The sequence below is a fragment of the Saccopteryx leptura genome, chromosome 4 (genome assembly GCF_036850995.1).
Source record: "Saccopteryx leptura isolate mSacLep1 chromosome 4, mSacLep1_pri_phased_curated, whole genome shotgun sequence".
NCBI lineage: Eukaryota > Metazoa > Chordata > Mammalia > Chiroptera > Emballonuridae > Saccopteryx > Saccopteryx leptura.
The window spans coordinates 188,600,057-188,620,766 of record NC_089506.1 but is presented as its reverse complement, the minus strand read 5'-3'; the positions used below and the strand labels follow the sequence as shown (position 1 = coordinate 188,620,766).

The window sequence follows — 20,710 nt, the reverse complement described above, 5'->3', positions numbered from 1 at the left end:
GTTTATACTCACAAATCCCTAAAATCTGGATCCCTATAATCAAGAGGCATGGCAATCCATGCAGGGCCACGGTGGGGGGCACCAGGGGCAGGCAGGAGGCAGAGGGAGCCAGGGGGACATGTGGGCGGCAGCCTTTGTTTTAGTTTCTGTGAAGAAACTAGGCAAGGCCTAGTGGGAAGGATTAGGATTGGCTAATGGGCTCTGTGGATTAAAGGCAGGGGAATAGTGCCCCCTGGAGCACAAGAACCAGATAGAGGAGGTGGGTGTGAGTGTGGACTCTGGTTGGTTTGCATATGAAAGGCATGCTCTTGGGCAAGTTGACTGCTAGCTGCCTCTAAGAATTGGGTAGCTGTAGAAAGGGCAGTCTTTTCCTGGCCATTGAAGCCAAAGATGTCAGAGCATTAAGATTACAGCAAATAAACTACTGTTAATACACTTGCAAAGCGCCCAGCACACAGTAAGTGGGAAGTGTCATCCCTGCCTGTTTCACTCTAACGTGGTGGTACCTTGGCCTCCCTCTACTTGGTGAGTTTCCTCCTTCTGGCTGAACTCTAATTCCCGGAAGGCACACTACAGTGTCTCTAAGGCCCCCTTTTCTCTGACATTCCAGTGAGCTAACAGCAGCCTCACTGTTAGGTGAGATAGACAGTTATCAGGACACGAAAAGTGAGGTGGGGTTACTCACCCACTGAAGGAGAGAGTCAGCAGTTTTAAAATCTACCAAAACAAACTCACCAGATGTTCACATGGCCTTGAAACACTGTATGTTAGTCCCAGTACCAGGAAAGCTGAGTCTTGAAACCTTATATATTAGTCCCAATATCAGAAAAGGGGAGCCTTGGAATTTACAGCTAAAAAGTATATAACCTCCGAGACCCTAACAAGTAGGGGCACTCAGACTGGCTGAGTTTTCCTGCTTGTGCCTTGTGCCAAGTGTATAGCTTTGCTTAATGAACTGCTTGCTTTGCTTGAACTGCTGCAGTCTGTTGCCTGAATCCATTCTCACAAGTGTGACAAGAACCAAGGCGGGAGAGGCCCCAGTGACTCAGGTCTTCTCCGGTGAGAACAGCTATGGTTGCAATTACCTAAGAAGAGTTATAAACATACAGCCTCCTGGGGCTCACCCCAGAACTCTGCACTCTGATGCTGAGGCCCAGAGAGTCTGTGGTGCAGCCAGGTGAAAGCATCCAAAGGGAGCAGCAGGCTCTGTGGACGCAGCCAGACTGCAGTTCGAGTCCTAGGCCTACCACTTGAGCATCATGGACTTGGGGCACTTTCTGTAGAGTGATGAGGACAGAGGGCCCTGGAGATAGATCCAGTAATGCATTCTGTGGGTTGAGGTGTGGCCTCCAGAAGCCTCCTTTCTGAGGAGGTGGGAGTGTGAGCTCACCCTCACCTCTTCACCTCAGGGCAGGTGTGAGATTGCCCAGAAGTAACAGAACAGGGCGTGGTGGGCCTTGGTTCTGCCTGGGACTACGGGGAGGATGAGGGTCCAAGAGCAAGTTGGGTGTCCCTGCTTCTGGGTTAGGGGCCGAGGGCGTTTCACCATCAATGCCTCCCTACTTCACTCTCTAAGGGGCTGTAGCTGGGCAGAGACTCGTGGCTGCCTTTCCTCTCCTGAAAGAGCCTGAGCTGATCCTACTGCCCCTTCGCCTGGGATGAGAGAGAGAAACAGAGAAGCAGAGAAAAGGAGAGAGAGAGACAGAGGTGGGGACAGACTCCTAAGGAGATGAGGCAATCCCTCGCAGAGACAAGGAGTTGAGGTGGGAGAGGAGGGGCCCCGGGCAGCCAAGGTCAGGACCACACTTATCAGCATGAGGATGAGACAGGGACGTATATCATGGCTCTCTCTCTCTGCACTGACCACAGGGGAGGCCCTTTTGCAATAGAGGAAAAGAAGAAGCCAGATTGAAAAAGGAAGTGCTGGTCACTCTGGGACAGGCATGTTTGGGGAAGGCCCCTGCCCTCCCTCAGTCCCCTGAAGGAACCTGATCCTGCCTCTCCTGGTGATCAGAATACCAGGAGGCTGCCCTTCTACAGAGCCCCTCTGGCCTAGAGGCAGGAGAGCAAGGCGATGGGCCTGCCCCTGCTGCTGCCCCTGCTACTGCTGCTGCCAGCATCTCTGCAGGCTGGTGAGTGGCTGGACCACCTGGCTCTGCCCAGGACTATAGGGGAGCCCCGGGGAGGGGCTGTGGCCAGGCGTCAGGAGAAGGGGTCTGCTGGGGTAGCCAGCCAGGCTTCCCGCCTGCAACAAGCTGCTCCTACAGTGCTGGGTCTCCGCACCCTCATCCCCCTCCCCACCCCAAGCCTGGGGAGGCAGACTCCAGCCAGAGGGCCAGTCCTACCATCTCTCACACTTCTGCCCTTGACTGAGGGTGCCAGACGGCCTGCAGTTATCCTCTTTGTCTCTCCAGGTGGCTTCAAAGTCTCTCCCTCTCCCTCCCTCCTCCAGGTGGCTCAGCAAAATGCAAACCAAACAATATTTATGAAGTCAACCAACCAGAGCACCTCTCAGCCCCTGAGGGTGGCTCCATCCTCATCCCCTTCTCCTTCTGTTACCCCGGGAAGCCAGCCAAGAATCCCAGAGAGAGTATATCCTGGAGGTGGGGACATTACCATGGGGAGTTCATCTACAACACAACCCCACCTTTCATCCATAAGGATTTTAAGAACCGCCTCGTCCTGAACTGGACAAAGGGTGCGAGGAACGGCTCCCTCCTGATCTCTAACCTGCGGAAGGAGGACAACAGTACGTACTTCTGCCGAGTCCAGTTGACCACACAGAAAGAAGGCCAGCAGCTGTGGCAGTCCATCCCGGGGACCAGACTCACCATCACCAGAGGTGAGTCCTGCTACCCCGGCCACTGGTGCCCTCGTCCCTCAGGACTGGCCCAGGCGCCTCTCTTCCTGACCTGTCTCTCAAACTCCTCTCCGTGACTCAGACTCCTTCTCAGGCCTCTGACTTTACCTTTTTCATTGTAATCTCCCCCAAACTTGGGCTGCTTTCCTTGCCCACCCCCCTCACTGACCCCCCCCCAGATCCAGCCCCAACCCAATCCCGAGGCTTCAGCACCTTCCAGACTCCCTGGTTACCCTCCCTTCTTTCCCCAAGCTGGGGCTCCAGCCCTGCGCCCTGCCCCTGCCCCATGTCCTCCAGGTGGACTTGACTTTTTCAGGATGTGGCCTGCCTTCCCTTTGTCGTCAGTCTGTGTGGGGCCCCAGCTAGTCCATGTCTGAGTCTCCCCACAGCCATGAGCTCAGCCTGCAGACACAGGAGGCACCAACAGCTGCCTGAGGAATCCCCATTGCCTGGCCCCTGGTAACACCCTGTCACCTGTTCCCAGTCTTCCTGCTTCCCTTCCCCACTCTGCTCCCCAGAACATGGCCCTCAGGGCTCCCTCTCAACCCCATCTCTTCCCTCTCCTTCCCCACCTCCCTCTTTCTGTCACTGTGGTCCTTACCCTCCTTACCTCTCTCATGGCTCTAGCCCCACCTCCACCACATCAGAGCCCTTGGGTTGTCCCCCTTCTCCACGATGATGCTGGTCCTCTGTCCTGGCTGTTAGAGGTCCCTCTGCAACAGCAATAGGGAGGGTCTGTGCACTGTGTCTGGCTGAAACCCTGGTTTTCATCGCCCTTTAGCCTGTACCACAACCCCACAGTAACAGTAGATAGTGCCATCATCATCATGTTACAAATGGGGAAACTGAGGCTTGCAGAGCCTAAACATCAGTCCAAAGTCCCACTGGTGGCACAGGCAGAATTTGAACCCAATTTCACCCTAGAGTCTCCTCTCTTAACCATTATCCTCTAGCCTCGCCTATTAACTTGAACATCTTGTTGAGCTAACCTATTTTTAACTTAATATTGGTGCATTGTATTAATAGTCCTTCCTGTATTACTCAGTGGGGCCTGAGATCTTAAACCTGGGTTTATCTGTCTCCAAGCCAGTGAGGGGAGGGACACTCTCCCAGGCACAGGCAATGAAGGGATGTGTTGTCAGTCAGTTTGATTTTTATAATCACTTGTGCTGCCAACTCTACACTATGTCAGTGATGAATCACTCCTCCCATCTGGGAAGGACACTCTCCGTGCCTCACTCTGTCCACCCTGAGTAAACCACTCGTCCAGCTTGGCCACTGGGATAGTACTGAAGCAAATAGAAAGTGGCTCATATCCTGAATTATTCAAGATAGACTTGGATTTATATTTCCTGTACTTCCTCCATATCTCTTTAAATAGCCTGTTCTGAGAATTTTTGGCTCTCTTTAGAACCTTCTTATTGTTTTTCTAATTTCCTAATTTTCTCTATATTCTTTATCTTTATTAATAATTTTTGAATTTTTAAATAATATTCACTATAAAAGTAATGGATAAATTCTGACCAAGATGGTGAGTTATATACACGTTTATATCCACTGCCTACCAAAATTGATTTGGAATTTTTAAGACAAAAATCCACAATGACAAAAAATATAAGAGCTCAGCAGACAAAAACAAAATTTGGGAAACTAGAAACAGATGGACTAATGTAACTGGCTTACAAAACCAGAGAACCTAAACCCTTTAAGCCAGCAGTGGGGCAACCCAGAAGCACGGTGATTTGCACTACAAAACCCCTTAAGGGTTAAGGGATAGCAACCCCACGTACCCCTGAAAGTGGAAGTGGAAGGGGGTCTAACAACTAGAGGGTTCGTTGAAAATCTGTTTAAGAGCAAGGAATACCCTCCATACCCCTACCCCCAACCCCAGCAGAAGACTGGAGAGTTGCTTTCCAGAAAAAATAAAGAGGGACTCTGAGTGAAGTATCCTGGGCATAACTGGGGGCAAGGGTTCAGTCCTTAAAACTGGTGAGTTGGTGAGTTGATGAGACCCTACATACCCAACCCCCTTGATGCCTCCTAGGACCCAGGCAGGCTGGTGTCCCCCCACCTACCAAGGACAAAGGATCAGCCGACTCTTCTCTGGTAAACCTATCTGATGAGCCCCCCAAAAGATCTAGAAACCTAACAGATCATTCTGCAGCCACTAACATACCAGCACTTTCCCATGCCACACATAGGACTGCTATTGAACATGGTCCTCTGCAAGCTGGGAGCCAAGGGCACAAGGATATTGGGGTCTCTGTCTTGAACTAAATCCTCCAGCACTGAGGACTGTACCATTGCCTCAGCTAAAGACGCCATCTTAAAGTATGACTAAACTAACATTTAAGGAATACTTCTCCCATGAAATGCAGAGAGCAAAAGAAATGGGGTGGGGATGGTTGCAAAAAAAGAACCTAAATAAAACCAAAACAATGGAGGGAGAATAAAACTTTCAAACATCTATCATTCTCTGAAAGAGATCGCATGCATGTAACAAGAAAAGAGTGCTTTAGGAAGGAGCCTTCCAAACAGTAAAGGAGCCCTTGGAAACTAGAGATCTAACAGTAAAGATAGAAAACTTGGAAAAAGAATTGAAAGATGAAGTTTGTGGAAATCTCCCAGAAGGTAGAACAAAAGGTCAAAGATTTGGAAACTGTAGTGGGTTGTATAATAGCCCTCAAAAAGATATGTCCATGTCCTAATGCCCAGAACCTGTGAATATTAGCTTAAAACAGATATGATATGACTCAATTAAGGACTTTAGAGGAAGTGGTTATCTGGGGTCATCTGGGCCTGCCCTAAAAGCAAACCCATGTCCTTATAGGAGAGAGGCACAGAGAGAAGAGAAGGCAGTGTGACACAGAGGCAGGGACAGGAGTGATGCAGCCGCCAGGCGCTGGAGGAAACAGAGCCTCCCGAGGGAGCTCGACCCTACCGCCTCCCTGATTCTTTACTTCTGGCCTCTAGAAGGAACTCTCAGAGAATAAACTTCTGTTGTTTGAAGTCACCCAGTTTATGGTAATTTGTTACAGCAGCCACAGGAATATTACATAGAAACTATAAGGAAAGATGGAGGATTGGCCTAAGAGATCCGACCTCTGAATAATGTTAGTTCCAGAAACAGAGAAGAGAATAGGCCGTGAGGAAGAAAATACTGAAGCAATCACTCTAGAACTTTTCCAGAACAAAAGAACCCAATAAAATGAATAAAGATAAAAGGAACTACCTCAGGGCGCTGCAATATGAAATTTCAAAATGTCAGGGATAAAAAGAAGATTCAACAGATTTCCAAGAAAGAAAGAAACATGAGAAATACAGAAATCTGGGAATCAGTTGGCTTCAGATGTCTCAATAGTAACACAAGAAGCTGAAAGATAATGGCTGAATGGCTTGAAATTCCAAGGAGAAATTGTTTCATTCATTCATTTAACAAATATTAATTGATTGCCTGCTATGTTTCAGGTGCTAATCTGGGCACTGGGGAATCGGCAGTTAAAACAAAACAAAAAATGCCTACAAAGATAGAATTTACTCCTGAGTGTGAGAAGAAGACCTCTCACCCCAACAACAAAAAGCAAATATGAAAATAAAAACAAAATAAAATAAAAAGTAATTGTGTCAGGTGGTAGTGAAGAGAAAAGGAGGAAAATGAAGCAGAATCAATGGGATAGAAGCTACTGGGGAGCTTTTTTCCCAGATGGAACAGAGAGGGCCTCTGGGACACTAGTCAGAGTCCCAGCAGGAAGCAGCCACTCAAACAGGGTAATGAGGAGAATTCTGAGTGGGGCACAGGGTAGGAAAACCTATCAGGGATGGTGAGACACCTGGAACCAGCCACAGGCCTAAGGAACAGGGGAGGGAGTGGGTACTGGGCCCTGGAGAGGAGCTGTGGCCTCTGGGGAGAGCAAGCATGCCCATGAGTGTTAGTTTTATGTGTCAACTTGACTGGGCTAAGGGCTACCCTGATAGCTGGTGAGACATTATCTCTGGAGGTTAAGGGTTTTTGGAAATAATTAGCAGTGGGCATCGTCATTCCCTTGTGGGCCTGAGTAGAACAAAAAGGTGCAGGAAGAGCATATTTGCTGAGCTGGGACATCCATCTTCTCCTCCCTCAAACATCAGAGCTCCTAGTTCTCAGGCCTTCAGGTTTGAACTGGAACTATTCCTCTGGCTTTCCTGGTCCTCCAGCTTGTAGACAGCAGATCATGATACTTCTCAGCCTCCATAATTATGTGAGCCAATTCCACATGATAAAACTCCTTCTGTATCTGGAGAACTCTGACTAATGCAATACCTATCAGGGAGATGGCAAAGAGCTATGACCTGACCTACCCTCTGCTTTCCGTTCATCTCCTGCCATTGGTCACTGAATGGGAACAAAGGGTGAGAGAGCCCATGGATGGGGTCCACAGGACTAGCCTCCAAAAGCTCACAGCATGGATAGAAGAGCTGGAAAGTGGGTCTAGAGAAGCCAAAAGAAAAATCCAGCCTAGGACAGATCTGTAGGAAATAAGGAGAGGTCTTAAGAAGAATGTTCCAGTCAAGAGGGAACAGTGGGACAAAGGTGGTGAGGGGAGACATGTATGGCTGAAGCAGATAAAGAGGCTGAGGGTGACAAGAGGTTGAGTCAAAACAGGCAGATGTCTACATATAGCTATGCAGAACACAACAGAATCAAACTGCATTTAATTCTACTCTAGAACTTGACACTTTTAGTTCATGTATTTCAGGTAGCTTTCCATTTCAGTACACATAATCCATACCTTTTTTTTTTTTAATATTTTATTTTATTTATTCATTTTTAGAGAGGAGAGAGAGAGGGAGAGAGAGAGACAGAGAGGGAGAGAGAAAGGAGGGGGGAGGAGCTGGAAGCATCAACTCCCATATGTGCCTTGACCAGGCGAGCCCAGGGTTTCGAACCGGCGACCTCAGCATTTCCAGGTCGACACTTTATCCACTGCGCCACCACAGGTCAGGCCCCATATCTTTTTTTTTTTAATGCTGCATGGTATCCCATTGTGGCCATGTGTCATAATTTACTTAATCAGCCTCCTATTTAAAGACATTTAGGTTATTGCCACATCACAACAGTGCTGCAAAGAATACCCTTAAACACAGGTCTTTGAATACTTGCGCCGGCATTTCCATAGGACAAATTCCTAGCACTGAAATCCCTGGGCCAAAGGTCACACAGCGGTATTTTACACTGTGATAGATACTCCCAATGCATTTCCAGATGTGCCTATTTATACTCCCATTGTGCCAACACTTGGATCAGTAAAATAAACAAATGAAAACCCAGCTTTGTGTTTTAATCTTCATTTTAAAAAATTATGAATGGATATTAGCATCAGGGTTATGTTACCATTTTATAAAATGCATTAAAATTGCATAGTTTTTCATATATCTCTATGTTCTGGAACCTCCCATCTATGAATTATTATTTATTCAACTTTTACAAGAATTTATCCATAAAACCTTCTGGGCTTAAAATCTTAATGAAAGATAGTTCTTTAATAGTGTTTAATAGACAATAATTTCTTCTTGTCTACCATTGTAGTTTAAAATTTGTTAAATTCATTATTTAAAATTATTTCAGAAAATCATCTATTTCACAGAGCTTTTTAGATATATCAACCTGTAATTGAGCATACGCTTACTCGTAATTCCAGCAGAACAACAAATTGATGTTTCTCTCTCTCCCCTTCCTCTCTCTCTCTAAAACTTAATTAAAAATTAAGTTTAAAAAATTCCAATATAGCCTGACCGGGCGGTGGCGCTGTGGATAGAGTGTCGGACTGGGATGCGGAGGACCAAGTTTCGAGACCCCGAGGTTGCCAGCTTGAGCGCGGGCTCATCTGGTTTGAGCAAAAGCTCACCAGCTTGGACCCAAGTTTGCTGGCTCGAGCAAGGGGTTACTCCGTCTGCTGTAGCCCCACAGTCAAGGCACATATAAGAAAGCAATCAATGAACAACTAAAGTGCCACTACAAAAAATTGATGATTGATGCTTCTCATCTCTCTGCGTTCCTGTCTGTCTGTCCCTATCTATCCCTCTCTCTGACTCTCTGTCTCTGTAAAATAAATAAATAAATATTCCAATATACACTAGGTACTTTACAGATGTTGTTATATCTGGACAGTGAGGAAACAGACCTTTTGCCACACAATCAAGTAGTCAGATTAAAGAGTCTTTATTCTAAGGCCGGCAACCACAAGTGGATTCGCATCCTAAAGAACTCGCGGCCCCGAACAAACTCAGAGGTTTGCTTTCAAAGGCAAAAGGAAGCAAGGGGAAGGGGTGAGCTCCTAGCCAAAGCAGTTTTACAGAAGCCAAACAGGCTTTCAGTTATCGTTAGAACAATCCAGGGAGAAAGTGCTCAGCGAAGCATTTTACAAAAATCAAAAGAATGTTCTCGGTTTATCTTGGCCTTTTACAGAGGTTGTTAAGGCAGCATCCTGAGGGCTTTCCAGAGTCTAGACATTAGTGAACATTTATGGCCTTTACAGAACTTTTTTCATTTACTCATTTATAATCTTGCAAAACTTGTTCTATGGTTGGGAATATGGTGTTTCTACATTTCAATGTTTTCTCACTTATTAAAACAATCTTGTGCCTGACCAGGTGGTGGCGCAGTGGATAGAGCATCGGACTGGGATGCCAAGGACCCAGGTTCGAGACTCCAAGGTGGCCAGCTTGAGCACAGGCTCATCTGGTTTGGGCAAAAGCTCACCAGCTTGGACCCAAGGTTGCTGGCTCGAGCGAGGGGTTACTCAATCTGCTGAAGGCCCGTGGTCAAGGCACATATGAGAAAGCAATCAATGAACAACTAAGGTGTCGCAATGTGCAGCGAAAAACTAATGATTGATGCTTCTCATCTCTCCGTTCCTGTCTGTCCCTGTCTGTCCTTCTCTCTGACTCTCTCTCTGTCTCTCTGTAAAAAAAAAAAAAAATCTTGTAAAAGGGCAAATACTGGAAGATTCCACTTATATGAAATACCTACAGTAGTCAAATTCATAGAGACAGAAAGTAGAATGGTGGGTTCCTGGGCTGGGGTGAGGATGATGAGGAGTTATGTAATGGAGACAAATTTTCCGTTTGGGAAGATGAAAAAGTTTCAGAGGTGGATGGTGGTGAGAGCTGCCCAACAATGTGAATGTGCTAGTGCCACTGAGCTGTACACTTAAATATGGTGAAACTCGTAAATTTTCGTTGTGTCTGTTGCCAGAATAACATTTTTCTGATCCTGTGATCCAGTTATCCCTATTTGTAGGGGATGAAATGAGGTTCTGAGGTCACACCACTGACCAGTAGCGGAGTCAGAATTTAAACTGAGTGGTGTGGATTCTCAGCCCTCAGCATCTCACCTTGTTACTCCCCTCCCGGTGTGAGAGCTTCAGAGGGCTGCTTTCCAGCCCCATTACTCCCCAAACTAGGAAGCAGGATTGACAGTGTCACCCAGGTAGCTCCAGTCTTCCAAGGAATTTGCTTATCTCACCTGTCTTCTTAGACACAGAGAAAACCACCACACGCGCCACCAGCACCATCACCATCACCACCACCACAGACAGCGTCAGTGTCTCAGGGGACAAAAGGAGCTTGGGGTCTTGTTCCTTTAGTATGGAAGCTGCCGTCGGCGTGGCGATGACCAGCACTGTGTTCAAAATAGCAATTTTGGGACTGATTTTCTACCTCAGATGGAAGAGAAGTAAAGGTAAGTGGTCCAGGACCCTGCCATCTCCCCAGGCTTCCCAACTGGGTGTTTTTCAGAACCACCTGCACCAGGATGACCCCAGATCCCTGATGGGGGTAGGTCTGGACATGGGAATCAGCACTGTTAACAGTCTCCTCAAGTGGTGTCTGGGAGTGATCAAGTTTGAAGACCACAGCTTTAAACCAACCCGTCTCCACAAGTCTGATCTTTTCCAGTTCTTGTTCTTGACTTAATCATTTCTTATCAGTCCTCACCTTTTTGTTCATGGAGAGGGGAAGGTCTGCTCTGAAAAATTAAGGAGAGAGCAGACGGAACAGGAAGTTAACTCAGCTCAGCAAGCCTTGGTGGGATACTGTTTTCCAGGGCCTGGCTTGTAATTAAAGATACAAAAGTAAATAAAGTAGAGACCCTGTTTTCAAGGAACTCAGTGGGGGAGGGAAAGGCTGGGGCATTTGCCTGAAGGGCTTATTGCCTCATTTGCAAAGAGCTATGGTAGTTGGGATGAAGGAGGGGGTAATTGAAAAGGACTTCCCAGAGGAGGTGAAACCTATGAAAACTCTATGAAAAGTCTCAAAGAGTAAAAAGGAATTAGCCAGGCAAATGGTAAGGATGGTGTAGAGGTCGCTGTTCTCCAGGAGAAGGAAACCATTCTGGTACTGTAAGTAACTAATACTATGGAGGAGGCTGGAGATGGGAGAAGAGGGCCTTGTAAATCACACCCAAAAGCCTCGAATCCCAGAGGCAAGCAACATGAAGCAGCCCAGTGGCAACCTCACCTCGTCCTAAAGATATACATCAGTCTGCAGTGGAGGGACCAGACATGGGCCAGGCTAGGGTCAGTTTAATGCAGTGGCAGTCGAAGGAGAGAGCCGGATCTGAAAGGGTTAAGAGGGAACAAGTAAGACTTGGTGACTTGATTGATGTAGGGGTCAGGGAGCCAAAAGTCCCATGTTCACAACTTGGGTGAACAGGCTATGATGAAACCACCAAGTAAATTAGTAGACATAGGAGGTCAAAGGCCATGTGTAGGGCAGAAAATTATTCCTCTAGTTTGGGATATGTTATGTTTAAGACACCTGTGTGACATCTGAGCTGGAATGTCAATCAGAAATTTGGATGTATGCACTTAGAGCTCAACGAGAAGACCTGGCTAGAGGCATTCATTATTTGTACCCCAACATCCTCCAAAATTGATTTGAAATTACTTTTAAGAAAATGTACAATGAGAGATTTGCCCTCTTTGATTTTTTCAAATGTCTATTTATTGATTTTAGCAAGAGAGGGAGAGAGAGAGAGAGAGAGAGAGAGAGAGAGAGAGAGACAGGAACATCAATCTGTTCCTGTATGTGCCCTGACCAGGGATTGAACTAGAGGCCTCTGAACTTCAGGACAATGCTCCAACCAACTGAACTATCTGGCCAGGGAGGCTCTCTCTGATCTTAAAGTACAAAGATGAAGAGCATAGAATCTGACTGCCTGTAGTCAATTTTGGCTGGGTCAACTCTGACACAATGCAACTGTTACTCTGTCCCAACTTCCTTATCAGTAAAATGAGCATAATATTAGTAATTATCCCAGGGGTTATCATAACAATTAAACATAGCATTAGCACTTATAATTATCAAGCTACAATAAAATGATGCAATCCTAGTATATAATAAACAAATAAAAGTAATGGAAGAAAAGAAAAAATTCAAATATAAGTAGTATGAAAACAAACCCAAATATATGCAGGAATTATGCAAATATATGTAGGTTAAAAGGTAGCATGTCTAATCAATGGGGAAAGATGGACAATTCAATACATAGTGCAGGAAAAATTGCATAGCCATCTGAGAAAAAATAACATTTTCTGCCTACCTCATAATTTGCACCAAAATAAATTTCATGAAGATCAAAGATTCAAAGAGGAAAAAATGACCCTAGTACTAGAAGAAAGCATGTGAAACTATTTTATAATCATGAGGTAAAAGTAGTCCCTTAAGTAAGACACAAAACCCAAAAGCCATTAATAAAAATATTGATAAGTTTACCTACATACAACTTTGTGTTTAAATTCAGCAGTGCATGCCTGATCTACGGTGGCACAGTGGATTAAGCATAAACCTAGAATCCTGATGTTGCCGGTTTGAAACCCTGGGCTTGCCCAGTCAAGACATATATGACAAGAAATCAATAAACAACTTAAGTGAAGCAACTATGAGTTGGTACTTCTCGCTCCACTCCCCTCTTTAAATTCAATAAATAAAATCTTAAAAAGAAAAAACTCTGCAGTGCAAAAAATGCATCAGTTATCTCCTGAGAGTGAGGATAAGGGTTAAAGATGAAGAGAAAATGTGATCTATAGTCACTAAGAAAATGGAAGATAGAATTTAAGGATTCAACTCATATAAGAAGACATTCATCGATAGAAGCATCATTGCGCATGATGGTGTTTTCCCCAGCAGTATTCAACCATGCCATTTAGTAATCTTTAGGACCTGTCAACAGTTCTATTTAGCAGTTAGCATCAGAGACCAGAAGCAACCATAATTTAAATAACACAGAGTTTATTATTTTCCCCTCATATAAAAGGACCTAGAGGCAGACAGCAGAGGCCACTGTCCTTAGGCACTCAGGCTCCTACCTTTCTGCTAACTGTCCTGAAGACTGGCTTATATACTAAAGGTTGCCTCCTGGTCCAAGGTGGCTGCTAAGACTGAGGCCATTATTTCTGAATCCAAGTAGGAAACAGAAGGAGGAAAGGACAAAAGCCCACGCCTCAATTGTCTGTCTTCCTTTTAAAGAGCCTTTCTGAAAGTCCTACCCACACTTCCCCTTATCTTATTGGCTAGAATTTAGTCCTATGTTCCACATCTATCTGTAGGGGAGCACACTGCCACTCCAAACAAAATTGAGGTTCTGTAACTGAGTAAGAACAGGTGAATGGACACTGAATAAACAACAAGCATTCCATGCCATAGAGACATGCAGGACTGGAGATTCAGCAGCTCGGTGTGGCAGGACAGGGCAGCTCAGGAGGTCAAGGAGCTGGTGAAAGGGCACAATGGAACGGAGGACTCGCAGATGCCTAGATAACCTGAAAGAAAGTGAACAAGAGTTCAGGGAGGTCAAAGCACAGGTGCCGGGGGGTAATGACCAAAGAGAGCTGGAAGGAAAGAAAGTTGTAGCACAAAAATTATACTAGCATTTAGTATTTTAGAGTCCTCATTTCAGGGATTAAAAAAATAAAGTCCAAGGTATTGCTGAGTGGAACGGAGGTTGCTGGAGCTGGGGGGACGGGTGAGTCCAGGGTGTTCAGAGGGTTGTCCCTGTGGATGATGAGACCTCCCAGGTGGGTGGTGGCGAGAATGTCTGTGAACCAGGGGCCAAATGCTGAGGAAATGCTGAGAGAGACTTGAGGATGTGGAGGGAGGCTGGTGCAGGGGGGACGGCAGAGTCCTCAGTGGAGGAGAGGAACAGACTGCAGTGCAAACACGGATTCCAGCCACGAGGTTCATGCACTGGGAGAGAGAAAGAGCCGCCACTCAGAAGGAAAGCACAAGAAGCTGGTTTTCAGGGCAGGAGGGAGCAATGGTGCCTGTGACAAGAGGAAGGAGGAGGGAGTGAGGGTGGGCCAGGGCTCAGCAGTGGAAGGAGCAGGTTTGGGGGTTGCAGGGAGTTCAAGGAGAGGGAAGGGAGCAGAGGGAAAGTTAGGGAGAGAGGGCAGGGTGAGGGAGGCACAGGGTGCAGAGAAGAGCTCCTCTCCAGATTTGGTGTCGAGGACAATAGCAGGACAGGCGTGGGCGGCTTCAGGGTGCCAGCTGGGTGCCAGCTCTGAGTCCTAGGCCCTTCCCACATGGGTTTCAGCAGAGCTGCTTTGCTCCCTGGTTTGTCCAAAGATGGTCTCAGAGTAGACCGGAACAGAGGAGGCAGGAGGACAGGTGCTGTTCATGGGTGACACACTGACACACTGTTGGTCCCTCCACAGGTCTGCAGACTAAATAAAGCCAGAGCCCCAGCCAGGTGAGCGCTTGTCTTCAAAAGGGAACTGGTGGAGGCAGCTGGTTTGGGAAACAAGAAGCGTCCTTATCAGAACAGCACTAGGGAGCCTTTCGCAGCTGATCCCATCCTCCACTTCCCCATGCACATTTTCTAGTGTTCCACACAGTGAATCTAGTTACCCCTTCTGATTCTTTCCCAGAATGTCTCCCTTTTCTCTTTCTCTGGTATGCTCTTTCTCTTCCTTTCATCCCCAGTTCTAAGCTTTTCTTTCTGTTCATCCTGTTTTCTTTCCACCTCAAACATCTTCCTTGCAGAACACATCTATCTCTTCCACATTTTTTCCTCTTTCTAACCCATCATCCAATCTACCCTTTCCCGTGGTGATACATCTGAAGGGACCACAGGAATCATCTGTGTTTTCTCAAAGCAGCTTCCCCACAGGGCTCCCAGCCTAGCGTCCTCTCCTCTGTGCCAGGACTCTCCTTCTTTCCTGGGCACTGGTGGCTCAGCACCACTTTCCTTTTCTCTACCCTTTTTCAGATTTCCACACTTTTTCTTCCTGCAGCCTCCTCCCTCCTTTCTCTCTGCCCCTGACTTTTGCCAGCTGCCTTCCTCGGGTCCCCTTCCAGGATGATGTCTCCTTCTGGGGACCAGGCCTGAGCACCGAGCCAGAGGCTGTGAGATGAGCTTCACTTATTTTCGTTCTCCAGTTCTAACCGAGGCAGTGCCAGCAGAGAGGAACAGCAACTCACCCGTCCGACTTCTCCTCCCGTGCCCCCTTCCTACAAAAGTGGCTTCTCTAGAACAATGCTCCTTCTGTTGGCACTCAGGGACCTCTCCTGGGCATAGCACAGATTGCCTCTCAATGCTCTTGCAGGCAGCCTCCTCTGAGAGCCTCAGACCACTGCCTCCCTCTTCTGAGTATGTCCAAGCAGGTCACAGCGCCCCCACAACACAGCCAGCCCGATGCAGGCTTTAACTCTTTTCTGCCCAGCCTCTAACACATTCCCACCCTTTCCTTTCAGTGCAGGGGATCCTTCCATGGCACTAAGGAGAAGTACAAGATGTCCTCACTCCCCACTCTCCACCTTGGCCCCTCCTTCTTCCCACACACTCCCTCCCAGTGTGCCCCTTTTCCCCTTTCCCATGCCTCACCCATCCCTCCCATATGACCCGGGTCCTCACCTAGCAGATGACCTCACTGCTGAGCCCTCTGCCTATTTCTCTACCCTGGCTGCCATGCCATCTGACCCTGGCACATCTTGATTTTTTTCCTAGGACAACATAGAGACCCCAAGCTGGACCCAAAGGTAAGCAGCTCAGACTAGAGCCTGAAAGGATTAAAGGGAAGCTTGGAAGGAATAGAGGGACAGTGGTATCGGCGGGACGCTCAGGTGTGGGATCACTGCCCTCAGATGGGGTCAGCTCCCCCTCCACTTCTAACCCCCTTCTCCCGTTCTCACCCAGGTGGATGGCATCCTCTATGCCTCGCTTGCCCTCCCCAGCTCCACCTCACCATCAGCACCTCCTTGCCATCCTGTCCACAAGACCCCCCAGGAAGAGACCCTATACTCTACCCCTAAAGTCCTAAGGAGTGGGACTGAAAGATGACCTCCTTAGAGTAAGCTGCACAGAGGGATCACCAATTCCCATAATAACCCCGGCCAGACACAGGTGCTTCAGAAACCAGCAGGGGTTAAAGGTCACCAAGAATCTGAGAGAAACAGCCATCTGCTCTAGTTCCCTCTTCAACTTCATACCCTTACCCACAAAAATAAAAATACCTTGTACGCACACACACACACACACACACACACACACACACACACACATGTATTCAAGGTGAAAACTGATGTCACCTTCACCTTCTGTCCATCTTGCCAAAAATGAACTATAATAGATAGCTCACTCCCAAGGTCCTCCTCTATACTTCTGTTTAGTGATTGCAAGTCCCCCAAAAACTGGTAGGCAGCTTGAAACCCAAGGTCTGCCTTCCAGTCTAACCATCATACTTCCCTTATAACAGGCATCATGTCAGCATTTACATGCTTCACCTCAGACATCAACAACCCTTATGGCATAGGATGTATTCATTTGAGACATGAAACAAAGAGCCAGAATGATTAGTGCTTTTCCCAAAGCCACTCAGCTAGTAAATGGTAAGCCAAGATTTGAACGCAGTCCTGCCCTTCTCAGTGTGCTTCTCCCAGGACTCAGGCGTCATTGCCTTCCCAAATTCCTGTACTGTGCAGCCCCCACCCCACCAGAAACAAAGATGTTAGTGACATGGAGGAGGAGGGAGAAAAACCAGAGGGAAGTATCTGGCTGGTTAGAGATGACCAAATCAAGTAAACCAGTAATCTGTTTAATTAACATATAAACTGGTTTAATTTAGCCAATTAACCTAGTAGCCAATGATCAACCCCAATACTTACCAGCTGTCTGGACCTTCTGGAAGGGCTCTCCCTCCTGCTCCCAGGGAAGGATGAGAGAACAAAAGAGCACAGAGCGACTCCTCAAAGAAGGCCCTCGCGAACTCTGCATCATCTCTATGCTGTGGCTCCTTCCTCTGCTCCAGCTCTTCCCCAACATCTTCTGTGAGTTGTTTCAGGTTCAGGTCACTGGATGCTTCATCGTCAGGGCTTACACTGCCAGCATCCTGAGGCAGTGGTTCCTCGGGTCCAGGTCCTTCTGTCCCCACCATGGGACAGACCCCACAGTGAGCTAGCCCTTTGGCACCATTTTAGCCTCTTTTCCTCAGACTTAGTTGCAGATGACAGGATTGCCCACACAGAAAAATGTACCGTCTATGTTATCACAAATGGAAGGGTTTCCTTCTATTTTAAGGCTGAGTAATATTCCTGTGTTTGTATGTATGTACATATATATACATATATGTCTCACATTTTCTTTAGCCATTCATCTGTTAGTGGATACAACCTACAGTAGGTTGTTTCCTTATTGGTCTACTGTCAATAATCCTGCAATGAACATTAGAGTACAAATATCATTTTGAGATTCTGACTTTATTTCCTTTGGATATATACCCAGAAGTGAGATTATTGGATCATATGATAGTTCTATTTTTTATTTTTTGAGGAACCTCCATACTGTTTTTCCATAATGGCTGTAACAATTCACTTTCCCACTAACAATGCACAAGGATCTATTTTTCTCCACACCTTTGCCAGCACCTGTTATCTTGTCTTTTTGATAATAGCCATCCGAGCAGGTGTGAAGTGACATCTCATTGTGGGTTTGATTTAATTTCCCTATTACTAGTGATGTTGAGCATCTTTTCATGTACCTGTCAGCTATTTGTATGCCTTCTTTGGGAAAATGTCTATCATGTTATTTGCCAATTATTAAATTTGGTTATTTGGGGGTTTTGCTATTGAGCTGTATGAGTCCCGTATATATTTTGAATATTAAATGCTTATCAGATGCACTGTTTGCAAGTATTTTCTGCCGTTTCATACATTACCTCTGCATTGATTGTTCCCTTTGCTGTGCAGAAACTTTTAGGTTTGATGTAATCCCACTTATTTATGTTTGCTTTTATTGCCTTTGCTTTTGATGTCATATCCAAAAAATCATGACCAAGATCAATGTCAGGACCTTTGTCCCCCATGTTTTCTTCTAGAAGCTTTACAGTTCACGTCTTACATTTAAGTCTTTAATCCATTTTAAATTAGTTTCTGTGTATGGTATAAGGGTCCAACTTCATTCTTTTGCATGTGGATATTCGGTTTTCCCAACATTATGTGGTTTTCCATAAAATTGATTACTACACACGTGAAAACAAATTATAGTTACCCACAGGAAATGAATAAATCTCAGGATCATAATACCAAGTGAAAAAAAAAGCAAAAAAAAAAAAAAAAGCAAATTGTAGAAGAAAGTCTATAATATGATTTCTTCATATAAGGTTCATAAACACAAAAACAATCCTTGTGTAGAAATGCAAATGTGGTTAAGACTACAAAGAATTTCAAGGAAATGATGAACACCCCATTAAGACAGTGCTAGCCTCTGAAGGGCCAGGAACGGAATAGAATTAGAGAAAAACATAGAGAGACTTCAAAGTAATGACAACACATCTTTCTTAAACTGAATGGTGAGTACACAGGTGTTTGTTGCATTGTTCTTTGTACCTTTTATTTTTGAAATGTTCTCACGAACAATTAATATTTGACAAAAATATTTTTAGACTGTTTAAGGTATATGAGGAGAGAAAAGAGCTCTCAAGGAGACTGAGAAGCAGGCATTAAGTGGAGAACAGAGCAGTGTGTAGTCAAGGAATCCAACGGGAGGTGGTGTGGAATGCAAGGTTCAAGAAGGAATGTCAAGTCTTGCTGGGTGGTCAAGTAAAATGAGCACTCAGAGTCCTTTGGATTTGTCAATAATGATGTTCATAAAGAGTTGCCCAGAGCCATTTTAGTGGATTGGTCAGAGTGGGAGCCAGTCTGAGCAAGAAAGTGAATGAAACTTATGAAAAGGAATCAGCAAGGATATAAAGGAAATGTCTGGTAGGAGTGGGTGAGGGACTGCTCCTTTTCTAGAGGTAACTTTAGGTGCAGATGCTGACGAGTTTTCGGGTATGGTGTCTTGAAGCAGAGATAGCTGGAACAATGGTTTTTGCTTTCTCTGTGATTAATGCTGCCCCCTTCTGGGAGTGAGGAGGAAATGGTGTGGTGTGATTAGCAGCTGCTTGGGAGAAGGGCAGAGACTTAAAAGGACTTACCAAACATTAGAGATGGTCAACTTTTAGCATCACCGATTTATACACACACCCATCATAGTACATGGAAACAATTCTTTGCAACTTCTTCTATCAAGTGGAGACCACTTCTTTATCCCTAAATCAGAACTGGCCTTATGAGTTGCTTTAACCAACAGAAGGTGATATAAGTGATAATCTGTAATTTCTGAACGTAGCTTCTGCCCTAGCACTGGGAACCCCTCTGCCACCATGTGAACAAGCCCAAGCTAGCTACTGTTGATTGAGAAACGATGCAGAGGCCCCCGTGATCTGACCAATTCCAGCTGCGGCACCCTGATGGGTGATAAGGCCACCATAGATTATTCAGCTCCAGTCAAGGCAGTCCTGATGAGTCACAAAATTGTAAGAAATAACATTTTGTGGTTTTAAGCCACTACTTTTTGGGGTGGTTTGTTGTATAATAAAAGTTAATTCACTCATTCTTTAGTTAATTTTTGAAGCATATTCATAACTGATTGATTCCAGTCATTATGCTTTCATCTGAGTTTTCATGTGCTCCTGATCCTTTTAGAATGTAAACTCAAGAAAAAATTTCTCTCCAAACAAGCTATGTTTCCTATTACTAAGAAGAAAAACTACAAAACCCCGTGTGTGTGTGTGTGTGTGTGTGTGTGTGTGTGTGTTGCTAGGGGGTTTAGAGCCAAAATGTAGTGTTCCGTTTCAGGAAGTATCCAGATAAAAGTCTCAAGTTCAATAAGTTATCTCACCTTCTACCTGGTTTCTAACTTCTTTTTAATCTTTGTTTTAATTATGCTATGTTATATACATATATCTATTGTAGCCGCTTGGAATTCTTTTATTTATTTGTTTCTAATTTTATTTAGAAAATTAAATTTAATGGGGTGACATTGATCAATAAGAGCAGTGGTCCCCAACCTTTTTTGGGCCATGGACTAGTTTAATGTCAGAAAATATTTTCATGGACCGGCCTTTAGGGTGGGACAGATAAATGTACCATGTGACCGAGATTCAAGCATCAAGAGTGAGTCTTAGATGGATGTAACAAAGGGAATCTGGTCATTTTTAAAAAATAAAACATTGTTCAGACTTAAATATAAATAAAACAAAAATAATGTAAGTTATTTATTCTTTCTCTGCGTACCGGTACCAAATGGCCCATGGACCAGTACTGGTCCGCAGCCCGGGGGCTGGGGACCACTGAATAAGAAAGAGTACATAAGTTTCAGGTCAACATTTCTATAGCATTTGAACTGTGGATTATGTTGTATACCCATTACCCAACAGAATTCTTTTTGAAAGTAGACATAGTTAAACCTATTAATAGTCTTCTACCTAAACTCAAGCTTTCAGCCCCTCACCTTGTCTTCTTTCTTATCACAGACATTTATCTCTCTAGGAATGT

General features: G+C 45.5%; 1 protein-coding gene across 2 annotated transcripts; it reads left to right on the top strand.

Moving 5' to 3' along the window:
• Positions 1 to 1,951: 1,951 nt before the first annotated feature.
• On the top strand, positions 1,952 to 16,148 carry LOC136402470 (paired immunoglobulin-like type 2 receptor alpha). 2 transcript variants are annotated; one of them, XR_010750976.1, is made up of 6 exons: positions 1,952 to 2,132; positions 2,453 to 2,842; positions 10,377 to 10,580; positions 14,551 to 14,585; positions 15,843 to 15,874; positions 16,032 to 16,148. XR_010750976.1 is itself a non-coding variant. In XM_066379931.1 (5 exons), exons 1-4 carry the CDS (start codon positions 2,075 to 2,077, stop codon positions 14,565 to 14,567), a joined length of 669 nt encoding a protein of 222 aa, XP_066236028.1. In that variant the 5' UTR covers positions 1,952 to 2,074; the 3' UTR covers positions 14,568 to 14,585; positions 15,590 to 15,643. The 2 variants fall into 2 exon arrangements, 1 of the variants encoding a protein (XP_066236028.1); XM_066379931.1 differs by lacking the exons at positions 15,843 to 15,874; positions 16,032 to 16,148 and adding an exon at positions 15,590 to 15,643.
• The last annotated feature ends 4,562 nt before the right edge of the window (positions 16,149 to 20,710 follow it).